Source organism: Mastomys coucha, unplaced genomic scaffold, assembly GCF_008632895.1.
Source record: "Mastomys coucha isolate ucsf_1 unplaced genomic scaffold, UCSF_Mcou_1 pScaffold5, whole genome shotgun sequence".
Taxonomy (NCBI): domain Eukaryota; kingdom Metazoa; phylum Chordata; class Mammalia; order Rodentia; family Muridae; genus Mastomys; species Mastomys coucha.
Window position 1 is genome coordinate 7,290,657 of NW_022196911.1, and position 12,460 is coordinate 7,303,116.

A 12,460-nucleotide genomic window follows, 5' to 3' on the forward strand; every position below is an offset into this window, starting at 1 on the left:
CCATGCTGTGATAGTGATAGTGCTGACACACAGTCCATGCTGTGATAGTGATAGTGCTGACACACAGTCAATGCTGTGATAGTGCTGACACACAGTCCATGCTGTGTGTGTTTTAGGATTTTGGTATTTAGTTTGGTTTTTGGTTTTGTTTTGATGGGGGTTAGTTGGTTGGTTTTGTTTGTTTGGATTTTAAGACAAGGTCTTATTTTGGAGCTAATGTTGATCTGGAAGTCACTGTGATAGCCTGCAGCTCGCCACAAGTATAGGAGAGCACCACCATCTCTGCCTGCTGTGGCTTTCCCTTTTATATTGTTGACATTAGCCCATCTTGATCTTAAACAGAAATTTGAGTTAACGACTATACCTTGGCATTGATAACAGTAGTTTCCCTTTCATGCTGTAACCTGATTCTTCTTTCTATGTCTTTAAGGTGAGTGATTTCACTTGGAGCCACGATGGGACTCAAGCTCTCATTTCATATCGAGATGGGTTTGTCCTGGTTGGTTCTGTCAGTGGACAAAGACACTGGTCATCTGAAATCAACTTGGAGAGTCAGATCACATGTGGTATATGGACTCCCGATGACCAGCAGGTAATGCTTCTGAAATGTCACTGTGCACTGTTACCATTGCAGGTTGAGGAAGAGGCAGGAGGGGACAGATGCAAAAGCCCCTTAAAGAATCACACAGCACTGAGGACACTGTTCACTGGTAGAAAGGCTTGTTGACTATGTACAAAGCCCTGACTTCCAATTTCAGCACTGAAGTAAAAAAGTAAAATGAGAAAACTGTCAGTGAAAATTAAAACAAACATGTAGATGAAATCCTAGTGTGGTAAACATTCAGTTAACATTTTAATTATATAAAATGTTCATATAAATAAGTTTTAGAAATCCACATAAACTGCCAGTTTATCAATAGGTAACAAATAGAAAAGGAAGTTCAACCAATAATCATATTGTGAGAAAGGTTCCTCTGCATGCAAGTTAAGTTTCCACGGTTCACTTATGAGCAGCAGTGATGAAGTAGTCCAGATGCGGCTGCGGTTATAAGCAGCAGGGTGAACAGTGCTCCCCATCACTTCTGCTCAGGGAAACAGTTTGCAGAACTCGGTCAGGGCCTTGCATCAGGGAAGGTACTCCTGAGAAGAACAAGGGCAGGAAGGGTCGGCTGCAGTCATAGGATTTGTATGTGATGGTGAAAGCAGGGCCTCCCCTGTAGAGTAGGTGCAAAAGGCGTGGCTCAGTCACTACAGGAGCCAGGTAGATAACAGGCCACAGATCGCTGTTTTAAACATGGAAGACTGACAGAGGAGCTCTTAGCGTGCATAAGGAATCAGGATGTGAAGTGGTGTAGTATGTGCTATCACATTGTAGAATAGCCCTAAGGAATGGTGAGAGAGCTGGAAGGATGTGGGTCAGACACAAGAGCCTTCATGGCAGCAAGCCTCTGGCTGCTTTTCTGAAGTATGCTTTCAATATTTCTTCATTAACCCTATTTGATTTAATGGTTAAAAAAAGCATAATGAAAGCTGGGTGGTGGTGGCACATGTCTTTAATCCCAGCAATTGGGAGGCAGAGGCAGGTGGATTTCTGAGTTCAAGGCCAGCCTGGTCTACAGAGTGAGTTCCAGGACAGCCAGGGCTACACAGAGAAACCATGTCTCAAAAAAGCCAAAAAAAAAAAAAAAGTATAATGACTCAAAAAATTATGTATTGACCAGTTTAAACCTTTGCAAATATAAACCATGTTTACCAAGTAGTATTTTGAGCTACACTCTTTACTAAATTGTTTCTCTAGTTGCCACACATTGATTTCATGTTTCCATCATCTCAAGTTTAAACAGGAATGTTTTTTTCTTCATGATCAGTGCTGTTAGATTTGTAAATTATTAAGTTTCTTCTCTCTTCCAGCAGGCTTTTTCTTACCTCCTTTAGTATTTCTGTGAAGCATTTAGTTTTGTATGAAACTTTAGTTTCCTAGGTTCTTACTCTTCTTATCATGTGAGGGCAGCCTGCTGGCTGGCCTCTTCCTCTCCTCATCATTTCCTCTTCTGTGACAGAGGCTGTGAAGTATTTCCTGCCTCCTCCCCACGCTTCTGTAATAATCAAATGTGAGGATGCTTGTGCAGGCTTTGAAAATGGACTACATTCAAGTCTGCTTCCACTTCTGAATGCCTAAAGGATGGAAGCTGTGCAGTATCTGCCAGCTGCTGTTCCCTACAGACTGAACACATACACACACTTGCAGTGTGACAAGTATGTGTCACACAGAAGGTGACACAGGAGGACAGGTGGTTCCTCCCTTGGGGAACTTGGGAAATGTGAAGAAGCAGAACTATGAGCTCACCTATGCTGTACCTTGGGACTGGCATATATGACATGTAGCAGATCATAGATGACCCACAGCACTGCCTGGGACCCCCACAGCTAGTGTTCACAGCACTGCCCAGGACCTTCACAGCTAGCTCCCTCATGCTCTTGTCACTATTTTGAAGCTGTGGAAAATGGTCTGAAGGAGCCAGTGGGGCATGGCCATGACTATGTACCACTAAGGCAATGCCATGTGGTAGAGGTTCCCACCCTGCCATCTGTGTCCTCAAAACTGCTCTCACTGCCAGGAAGGATCTGCACCCTTCCCTGTTCATCAGACTTTCCAAACGGTGTACAGGACACTGAAGATGTGGATCTGCAGATGAAATTAACAGGGAGATGAGAGTTGAAGACTTCTTTAGGCCTGTTTGATGTGAACATGGAAAAAGAAAATATCTTCCCTTGTAACAAATACCTGAGACAACACAGGAGAAGGGATTTATTTTGGCTTATAGAGGCTGCAGTCTGTCATTCATTATATGTTTTAGAACCTTTGCAAAGACAAAATTATCATGTGACAAGGCAAGAAGCACACAGACAGGAAAAGAGAAAGGTTAGTGTCTGTTCCTCAAAAACTTATTCCAGGAAACAACACTGCTTCCAACCAGCCAACCTTCCTTTAGTCTGTTGTCTTTGAAATAATCATTAGATGAAACCATTAAGTCAGATCTCTTGTTACCTAACTGTCCCTGTAAACACTGTTACACATGTGCTGTATTAATATCCTAGGTATCGCCTATTCAGTCAGGTGGCAATCAGAAGGAACTCTCATATCCTGTCTTGCCATTCTCTGATATCTCTGACATGATTTTGAGTTGAAATTCTCCTTATGTTTACAGTTAGTGACATAGCTGGTTCTGGCATTCTGTGTGTGACATGGAGAACAGGATTCCATGACTCCTGTGGCCTGGGGTGGTCTGACTTAAAACCTCCAAGTATATGAGGATTGACTCCACTTGTTTCCTGTTTCCCAGAGAATTTAATATATGGTAAGAACAGCAGTCAACAGAAACCCTTCACATCTTAGATAGCTTGGACTCTAAGAGGATTTGGGATATTTCCTGACAACCTCTAAATATCTAAGCAGTGTCTCTTTACAAGTGAGTTAAGAAGTCCAGAGTTTTTTTCCCTCCTATTTGTCACCTACTTTCTTCATTCTAGATTGGTGGCTTATATGCTGTTTTGGGTGGGGAGAGTATGTAATGACTGAGTATCAGTTGCTAACTGTATACACAGATGTGACTGTTTCTCAGTTTGCAGAGTACATTTCCACCTGTGAATTCTTCTGCTCCACATCATGCTCCAGATGGTGTCTGTGGGATGTGGGCTATTTGCCCCAGTTTGTGCTTAGGAATGTGTTCAGTATAAAGAAGGTTTGTTTTAAATTCAACCAATAATATTCTATGATATTCTTGCTCTCAGCTGTCTTTTGTTTCTCCCTCTTACCCTTCATGCACATATTTTTTGTAGTTTATTTTTGTGTACTTGTGCATGTTGACACATCAGCCTTATATAACTTACATATCATTCACTTACATTCCCACACTCAGAAATTAGTGATGTCCATCCATTGTCTAGGTTCATTTCCCTGATTGTTAGAGAAACATGGGATGTCATTGGTTTTTTGCTTTTGTTTTTAAATGGATATTTTGCCTGCCTGTATGTCTGTATACTTTGTGCGTACAGTTCCTATGGAGACCAGGAGAAGCCATCAGATCCTCTAGTATTGGAGTTACAGACAGATCTGAGCCAACATGGGTGCTGGGAATTGAACCCAGGTCCTCTGAAAGAGCAGCCAGTGCCCTCACTGCTAAGCCATCTCTCTAGCCCTAAAAGAAAATGTGTTAATTTTGTATACTTTTGCTTTGTTTTTGGAACCACAATCAGTTTAATTTGTGTATGTCAATTGGTGGTCTGTTCCAGCTTTTCACTTTTGAATGTTAGAATCTAGAGCCTAATATGAGTGACTGTGGCCCAGGAGCTCCGACTCAGATTACGGAAATGCTGTGTTCTTGCATGGTTGATGGCTCTCTGTCATTTCCATAGGACAGAGAAAGTCATAAATTAAGACATGTTTCAAACAGATTAAAATACCGGGTTATAGTGAAGTGAGAAGTGTCTGTTGCAGAAATTAGACTTTGCCTGATAACATTCTTCCCCATTGGGTTGGTGGAAGCTAGAGCTCTCTTCCCTCTTTCTAAAAAGGAGCTTGTCTGTCTGTTCTGAGAATGTTATGTCAGACACAGTGATGGGCAGTGAATGGCTATTAAGGGGCTAAAGATAGCCCAAGATAATTTGGTTCTGGATCTGCAACATTGTGCCATAGCTTTCCACATTCATGCAGATCCTAATCAGTCAGTGAGCCTAACAGAAAAGGTAGATTTTTGTTTTCTTTGTGTTTGTTTTTTGTTTTGGTGTTTTTAGTTGGTGTCTTTGTTTTTATTCTTCTGAGAACTTGAATTCACAGTGTTGTTCATCAATTTAGTGTGGCTACATACAGAACCTTTGCAAAAAATCAAGTTATGTTTACAACTTGTTCTCAGGTTTTTTTTTTTTGTTTTGTTTTTCGAGACAGGGTTTCTCTGTGTAGCCCTGGCTGTCCTGGAACTCACTCTGTAGACTAGGCTGGCCTCGAACTCAGAAATCCACCTGCCTCTGCCTCCCAAGTACTGGGATTAAAGGTGTGCACCACCACTGCCCAGCTGTTCTCAGTTCTCACAGCTCATTTTTTTCAATTGTTGCATTTGTTTCATGCAAGAAGTTTGTATTGTAATAAGGGAAGGTAATCCTGTCTGGATAATGGACTGCAGACAAGGACAGTGTGGATCCTCCTAGGACTGCCCTGGCAGAGCACTGCAGACAGTGTAACCGAGCTGCAGATGCTCCTTCGTCACACTGCAGACACTCCTTCCTCACACTGCAGACAGTGTGGCCGAGCTGTAGGCGCTCCTTCCTCACACTGCTGAAGCTGAAGGTCAACACTGAGACATTAGCAGTGTGTCTGCGGCCCCTGGTTGCAGTGTCCTCACATGGCTTCCTCTGGACACTTGCATCCCCAGAATCTGTCTCTCAAGAGACCCACACCTGTTGGATTAGACTGTCATTTATGTTAGTCCCCGTCTTAAAATAGAGTCCCATTCAGTAAATTTGCTGGAAAACAAATATTGGGGGCATCTAATTCAGTTGATAATAGACTAATAAATTATTGGAAAAGAGAAGATGACAGAAAGAGCAGTGGTGTAAAAGCTTGATAAAGCTGGGATGTGCTCATGTTAGAGCATTGCAGGGCCTGAGGGAGAAGACAACACACAGTAATAGAATGATTGACAGAGAAGTCAGTAAGTTTTCCATGGCTCCGAGGCACTGAAGCAAGAGGGTTTCTGTGGAGCTCTTACCTGTGTTTCTTCTATGATTTCTGGGGTTTGGGAGAAGGACAGACCACTTGAATGTGAAAGTGCTCTGCCACACAGACATTGGAAGCTGTGCCACCAAGAGGTTTGAGGTCGTGGCCAGCTGTTCTGCCCCCTGAGATTTACCTCCTTCTTCAGGAAGGCAGAGGCTGGGACAGCCCTCCAGCAGCCAGCCAGACATGCTTTATCTGTCCACGACAAAAGCCTCCAAACCAAGGTTTGGGAATTTAGTCTAAAAGATGAAGAATTCTGTGGTAACCATTTGTGAGTGCACATATAATAACATGGGAAGGGACTCCGTGGCTCTTGATTTTCCTGGAAGAATCCCAAGAAAACAGTCCTTTGGGGCTTGCTTCTGCCATTGGGAGGGACCAGCCTCCACAAGGACTGTGCTGTAGAAGGAGAGAGTTTACATAGTACACCTGGTACTAACTGCTCCAGACTTCCGTTTCCCTGAGTACAGTTCATACTTTGTGAATCCTAAAACCTTTAAAGGGAACGATGCTTGAATCTTATATTTTCTTATATACTTTTAAAATGATTTTAAATAAAATGGTAAGGGTCTAGGTTTGACACTAAATATTTGACACTTACTAAGATTCCATTTTTTTATTGTCCAGGTTTTAGAATGTGCAGGCATGATTAGGCCACATATTTTTCTCAGCCTTTTAACCTTGAAAGGGTTATTTTGTCTCACTTGCTAAAAGGAGGGTTAGTCTAAAACACCATCTGATGTGTGCTGGTGTTATTCGAAGTACACTGAGTTTATACAGTCATCTTTAGGTGACATTGAGGGAAAGCCAGGAAAGGTTCCATGTGAAGGAGAAGTCACATCTATTTGATAGTGCTTTACTAGAAACAGAACTTGCAGGTGAAGTGGAGCCAAGTGGAGACTTAATACGGGGTTCTCACTGGGGTCTAGCACTTACCAGGTATCAAAATCAGGTCCTCATCTTGTGTGGCAAGCACTTTATTTACCCAGCTATCTTCCTAGGATTTTACAATTTATATATTTTTATTTTATTAAATCTAAAGATATTACAGTTAATGCATAATTAAACATTTAAGGGCAATCTCAGTTTCATGTCAAAATGAGTGGAGCCAAATTTTGTCTTTTTTTTTTTTCACTTTTTATCGTTTCCTCTCTCTGTGTGCATGTGTGCTTGCTTGTGTGTGTGTGTTGATGTGATGGGTATTGAACCTAGGCCCATGGGTGTGCTAGACAAGTACTCTATCATGGCTGGCTGTTTCACTTTTGAATCAGTCCCTCTGTGTAGCCCTTGGCTGTCCTGCAGCCACCCTGGTATAGAACACAACAAAGATGATTCACTTTCCTCTACCTCCTGAGTCCTGCTGAGTTACAGGTCTGCACCGCCATGTGCAGCTCTGCTGGGTGTTTAAAGTAGTCCTTAGAGTGGGTTTGAGGTCACTCATTCTCAGGGCATCTGTGCAGGTCTCTTCAGAATGTGTGTCACCCTCCTAACCACTGCCCACCGAAATGGCTGCCACTGTCAGGAAGAAGCTCTCTGGTACACAGAGCCTGTGTGGTAGCTATTGGCTCCTGACAAGAACATCTCCAGAAGGCACCCAGGCTACTTGAGACATGTGCCTCTGGCTTGGCTTCAGGATAGAGGAACTTGATTTACACTACATGAAAGTGTTGTGGGGATCATTCTGGAATAAACACTCCAGCACCAGTGAGCATGGAAGAGAGAAGGCACGGTTGGACTGAAGCCAGGGTAGCTCCTGAGAGGCCTGGCTCTGGTATAGTTTGCATTGTCATTTACTCTGCCCTTACTTGTGCGATAGGCAAGCAAGTAAACAGAAGTATGTGTAGCAGCCAGCAAGCTGTTAGAGCAGCCATTGCTGAAGCTGTTTCTCCAGGTCTTGTTCTGTTCCAGGAAACAAGTGAGGTCGTGCTTAGAGATGAGCAGCGCAAGTGGTGTAAATCACTAAATCAGTATCTAAGAATTGCTCTTTCCTACCTTGTTCGAATTCAGGTGCACTACCTGTTAAAATATACTTCAGTATATTTTGAAGGAGGAAGAAAGACAAAAACACAACCCCAGGTATGAGACCTTTGAAGTAACCTAAATGCCGAGTTTGCCATTCTCCAAAAAGGAGGCCCAAGGTGGCTATCTACATCTTGCATTTTTATGAACAATTTCACATGATGCTGGGACTGCCCCAGATTGCTGGGTTTGTGTAGACTGTGTAGACCTGTCGGGAAGCATGAAGGGCCTTCTGTATGAAGGGTCCAGGACCAGGACCAGGACCAGTCTGTGGTCAGTTTGTCCTGTTGTAACTGCTGCTTTCAAATCCTCCTCCTACCTCCCTCTGCCAGCGATAAAAGTTTTTGAGTCCTATTTAAAATGCTACATAAATATCCAATGTTCCGAAATATGGTAAAAACATTTTTTTTTCTTGCACCTACTAATAAACTTCTCTGTGAAATGGCTGAGAGAGGACTGGGCATAGTACATCTGGGGAGGCAGGCTGGTCTGCACAGTTTGAGGCCAGCCTGTGAGTTTGGGAAGTACTAAGGTCAGGGCCTGTCCTGCCCACAGTGCCTGAAATACAAAGTGGCTGGAGCAGCGGCTGCAGACCTGTCCCTGGTACCAAGACAAACCAATCCCAACACAAGCTAGCCCAGGAAGGACAAACTTGAGCTGTCAGCAACTACTGAAGCAAAGTGAATGGAACTGCCCTGCCGTCTTTGCAGAGTGACCGGGTGTTTTAAAGGAAGAGTGAGGAAGAAAAACGCACATGGACACTGTACTGAGTAGGAGGAACAAAAGCTGGAAGGTGCCTGTCTAGGGAATTAGGATTCTGACCACCACCAAAAGCAGAAGATGGGGCCTGTCCTGGGTTATGGGCTGGAACAACCAGTTCTCTTAAGAGACATTGAGCTTTCACAGACAGGAGGGAGGCCAATGTCATTCTAGGGATGTGGCCTTAAGTTTGTAGAAACAGGACCAGTGTTCACTCAAGACCAGCAGAGGCAGAAGGGGAGTGGATGAAACTATTTGTGCTGAAAGTTTGCATTCTTAGATCACAGTTAGGTGCAATCAAGGTCAGGGCTCAAAGGGTTTGACTGGACTGTGATTGGGTTAGTTTTTGTACTGGAACAGCACATACCTTATCTCTGATAAGGCACACATGCTCTCAATGCCAAAGGCAGACGTACTAAATGGGCTGCTATGGGTAGGCATGAAAGACAGCCTTAAGAATTCCATAGGAATACCTGTGGAACATGCACAATTGATTCTGGAGGTCAGCCAACCACTGGCATTCAGACAAGGATCATCATCAGGATGTGGTATTAAAAGTAATCTATGTGAAGAAAATCTAACAAAAGATTGGCCTTAATGTGTATATACAACAGTTTCCCTCCCATCTTCCATTTTTAATTTGTTCAGTGTAAATCTCATGAAAGTTTTTTTTGTTTGTTTGTTTTTTGAGACAGAGTTTCTCTGTGTAGCCCTGGCTGTCCTGGAACTCACTCTGTAGACCAGGCTACCCTCGAACTCAGAAATCTGCCTGCCTCTGCCTCCCAAATGCTGGGATTAAAGGCGTGCACCACCACTGCCCAGCTTCATGAAAGATTTCTGTTTCATGTATCTTGTAATTTATCTCATGAGTCCGTAATTAGCTAAACCCAGAGAGAGCCACAACCAACCAGAATTCTAATGTGTTTTGGAGCACAGCAACCCAAGCTGGTCTTAAATTGGTGGTTCTCCTACCTCAGCCTCCTGGGAACAGAGATTATAGATGTGTGCCATTGTGCCCAGTTTGGGCTCTTAGTCGCTACCTTCAGTAACCAAAACAACAACAAAATGAAACACAATTTACAAATATAGTAGCTGCACCTGTTTGAATTAAAGAAATGGATTTCCTTCCACAAAGCCTCAAAAATTTCAGAACACATGGAAAACAAAACAAAATACTCCAAACAAGAAACAGTAGCATAGTTGGATGAAGATGGCCAGAAGAGGAGGGTCGGCCCTCACTCTGCTCTCTTCTCAGTTGTGAGGAGCCATGGTCTCCTTGCCTGTTTGGGAAAGGGGTCTTCCCATATATGATTAGTTAAGGGCGTCAGATAAAGATGGGATTCCCTTTTGTGGTGCAGCACTACTACAAAATTATTTCTGGATCCTGGGAGAAGTAAGAGAAAGCTCATTTCTGGGCAGGAGAGGCTATCTCACCTTGTCTCTAGGTTAATTTAGCAGTAGTCTTCAGAATCACACAGATTAGAAGTGATGGTCACAGTCAGTTGTGAAGCTACATTACATCTTTTAAGAATAAAACAGGAACTGCTCTATCAAGTGCAGGTGCACAGTTCTTTTCATTTACAGCTGTCTTTAGTTACAAAATACCCAGGCCTAGCCTTGAAGCTCTTTTGAAGGCCACTGTTCTAAAATGAGAGAGGGAAGTTTGGTGTGAATTGCACATCACAACAGAGGCTCCCTCTGAAGAAAGAGAGGGCTGTTTTTTCATTCTGGTCCTCAGCAGGCCATTCAGTTCTGCCACTAAAGTTTTGGGAGCATGTTGCCAGTGTTTATGCTTCCCCTGGTTCTGAGCCATAAAGCTTAGAGAATGAGTCATCACTTCCCTCAGGAACTAATTCTAGTGCTAATAATTACACTACATTACAAAAAGCTGTTTGTGGAAGCATGCTTGTTGATACACAATTCCTCGGTCTAGCCTTACTAAAGCGTGTAGATGAACATCGTGTCTAGAGGTAACTGTACTGGTGAGATGCTGCTGCTTCCAAGAGCCTGGGGGTAGTGCTGCATCTTCACTCAGGGTGGGAGCATGGGTCATAGTTCACGGTGAACCACTGGTGGCAATACTGCGTATGTAAAACCAGTTCTATATGGAAATGAAAAGATAACAGATTTCCTGGGTGTGGGTGTCTGTTGCTGCGAGGAAGCACCATGAACAAAATGCAGGTTGAAGAGAAAAGAATATATTCATCTTACATATTCACATCATATAGTCTATCACTAAAGTTAAGACAGGAGCTCAAACAGGGCAGGAACTTGGAGGCAGGAGCTGATGTAGGCACTGGGAAGAGGTGCTGTGTACTGGCTTGCTCAGCCTGCTTTCTTATAGAACCCAGGACCATCAGCCCAGGGATGACACCACCCATAAAGGCCTGGGCACTCCCCCATCAATACTAGCTAAGAAAAATGCCCTAGAAGATTGCCTGTAGACAGATCTTATGGGGACATTTTCTTAGTTGGGTTTCCTCCTCTCAGATGACCTTAGCTTGTGTCTTGCTGATGTAAATCCAGCACACATGTGGATTACTAAAGTCACGTTATTGTTAAAGGAACAACAACATCAACAACAACAAAAAAACCCTCAAAACCCAAAACAACAACAAAACCTGGGGCCAGCTCTAAAGGATCTGACTCCTGATCTCTATGGGTGTCAGCACTCATGAGCCCATACGTACACACAATAGATATAATTTTAAAAATATAGTAAAGTGAATCTTAAGAGAAAACTGCCTTGTAGTTTATATTTCCAACTGAAAGGTGATCAAAATGCAGAGATAACATTGAACTAGCTACCTGCTGAAGAAACTGTGCCATAACCTTACAGAGGCTTGTGCCTAATTCTCTTCATAAGCATGGGAGCCAGCAGAAGAAATAGTAGAAAGAAAATTTGGGGAAGGGCAATCTTAGGGGAAGAAGTATATATTGGATTTTAATTTAAAGAAGGAAAGGAAAAAGTCAAAGTTTGATTGGTTGAAAAACTAGGCCAAAAGCCTATGATTTTTTGCAGAAATTAATTTATAATAGTCACTAGTCATTCTTCACAGAACCATGTGACATCTTGGGGTGCAGACCTGTCCTTAAGAAGTATGATGGAGACCGACCCAAAACTAGAATGGAGTTGAGAGTACTGTGAGTGAAGGCAATGGTTGGCATAAGGCCAATTCTGTGGGTGAGCCCCTGAATCCCATATATGAGGCCTCTGAGTACCTGGTGTGTACCACACAGATGCTGGGCATTGGAGCTGTTCTTGGAGCCAGGTGTTCGGCTCAGCAAAGGCGTTCTTTACTGACAGGGAGTGGACTATCTGAGGTCTGTGAGGCTGTTGGTATGATTGTAGCCACTGAGAGAAAAGAGAGGCCTAACCTTGAACAGCAAGACAAGCCAGGAGCTTGGAAGGGGCTGTTGTGCCCCAGCACCAGTGAGTCTTGGCTGTGCAGCTTACTTGGCTATGGCTATGGCTATGGCTGTGGGTAGAGATTGATGTCTTCCTGTATGCAGTCTCATTATTCTCCCTCTGTCTCATTCTCCTGAAGTCCTTTGCTTACATAAGCTTTATCTCATTTGAAGTGATTAGTCATGAAAAAACTTGTAATAGAGATTGTTTTTTTTTTTTTCAAATCTGATTTCATGTTGTATTACTGTTCTTCAGTTATCTGTGACATACTTCTTCCAGAACAGTTGCTTTCTCAGTCATTGCTGATAGCTAGACTGCGAGCTTCTTCTCCCTTTCAGTTCATCTCAGTAGTGGATTGTCTTTGGGACCTGTAGTTGGGATGAATTCATAGTGGGCTCTTGGACCTGGTGTTTTGTTCTCTTCTGCTTTGGTGTGGATCTTGAATAGCAGTCACTCATTAAATTGCCAGTCCTTTTTTAAACTTTTTTTTTTTTTTTTTT

The 12,460-nt window shown here is 43.0% G+C and overlaps 1 protein-coding gene across 4 annotated transcripts in view; it reads left to right on the forward strand.

Annotated features, from left to right (window-relative positions):
• Positions 1-12,460, forward strand: part of Tulp4 (TUB like protein 4) — a 139,583-nt gene that overhangs the window by 83,326 nt on the left and 43,797 nt on the right. For all 4 annotated transcript variants that reach the window (XM_031355103.1, XM_031355101.1, XM_031355100.1 and 1 more), the window contains one exon: positions 431-592. In XM_031355103.1, the coding sequence (XP_031210963.1) occupies positions 431-592 (162 nt within the window). The remainder of the gene's footprint in view (positions 1-430; positions 593-12,460) is intronic.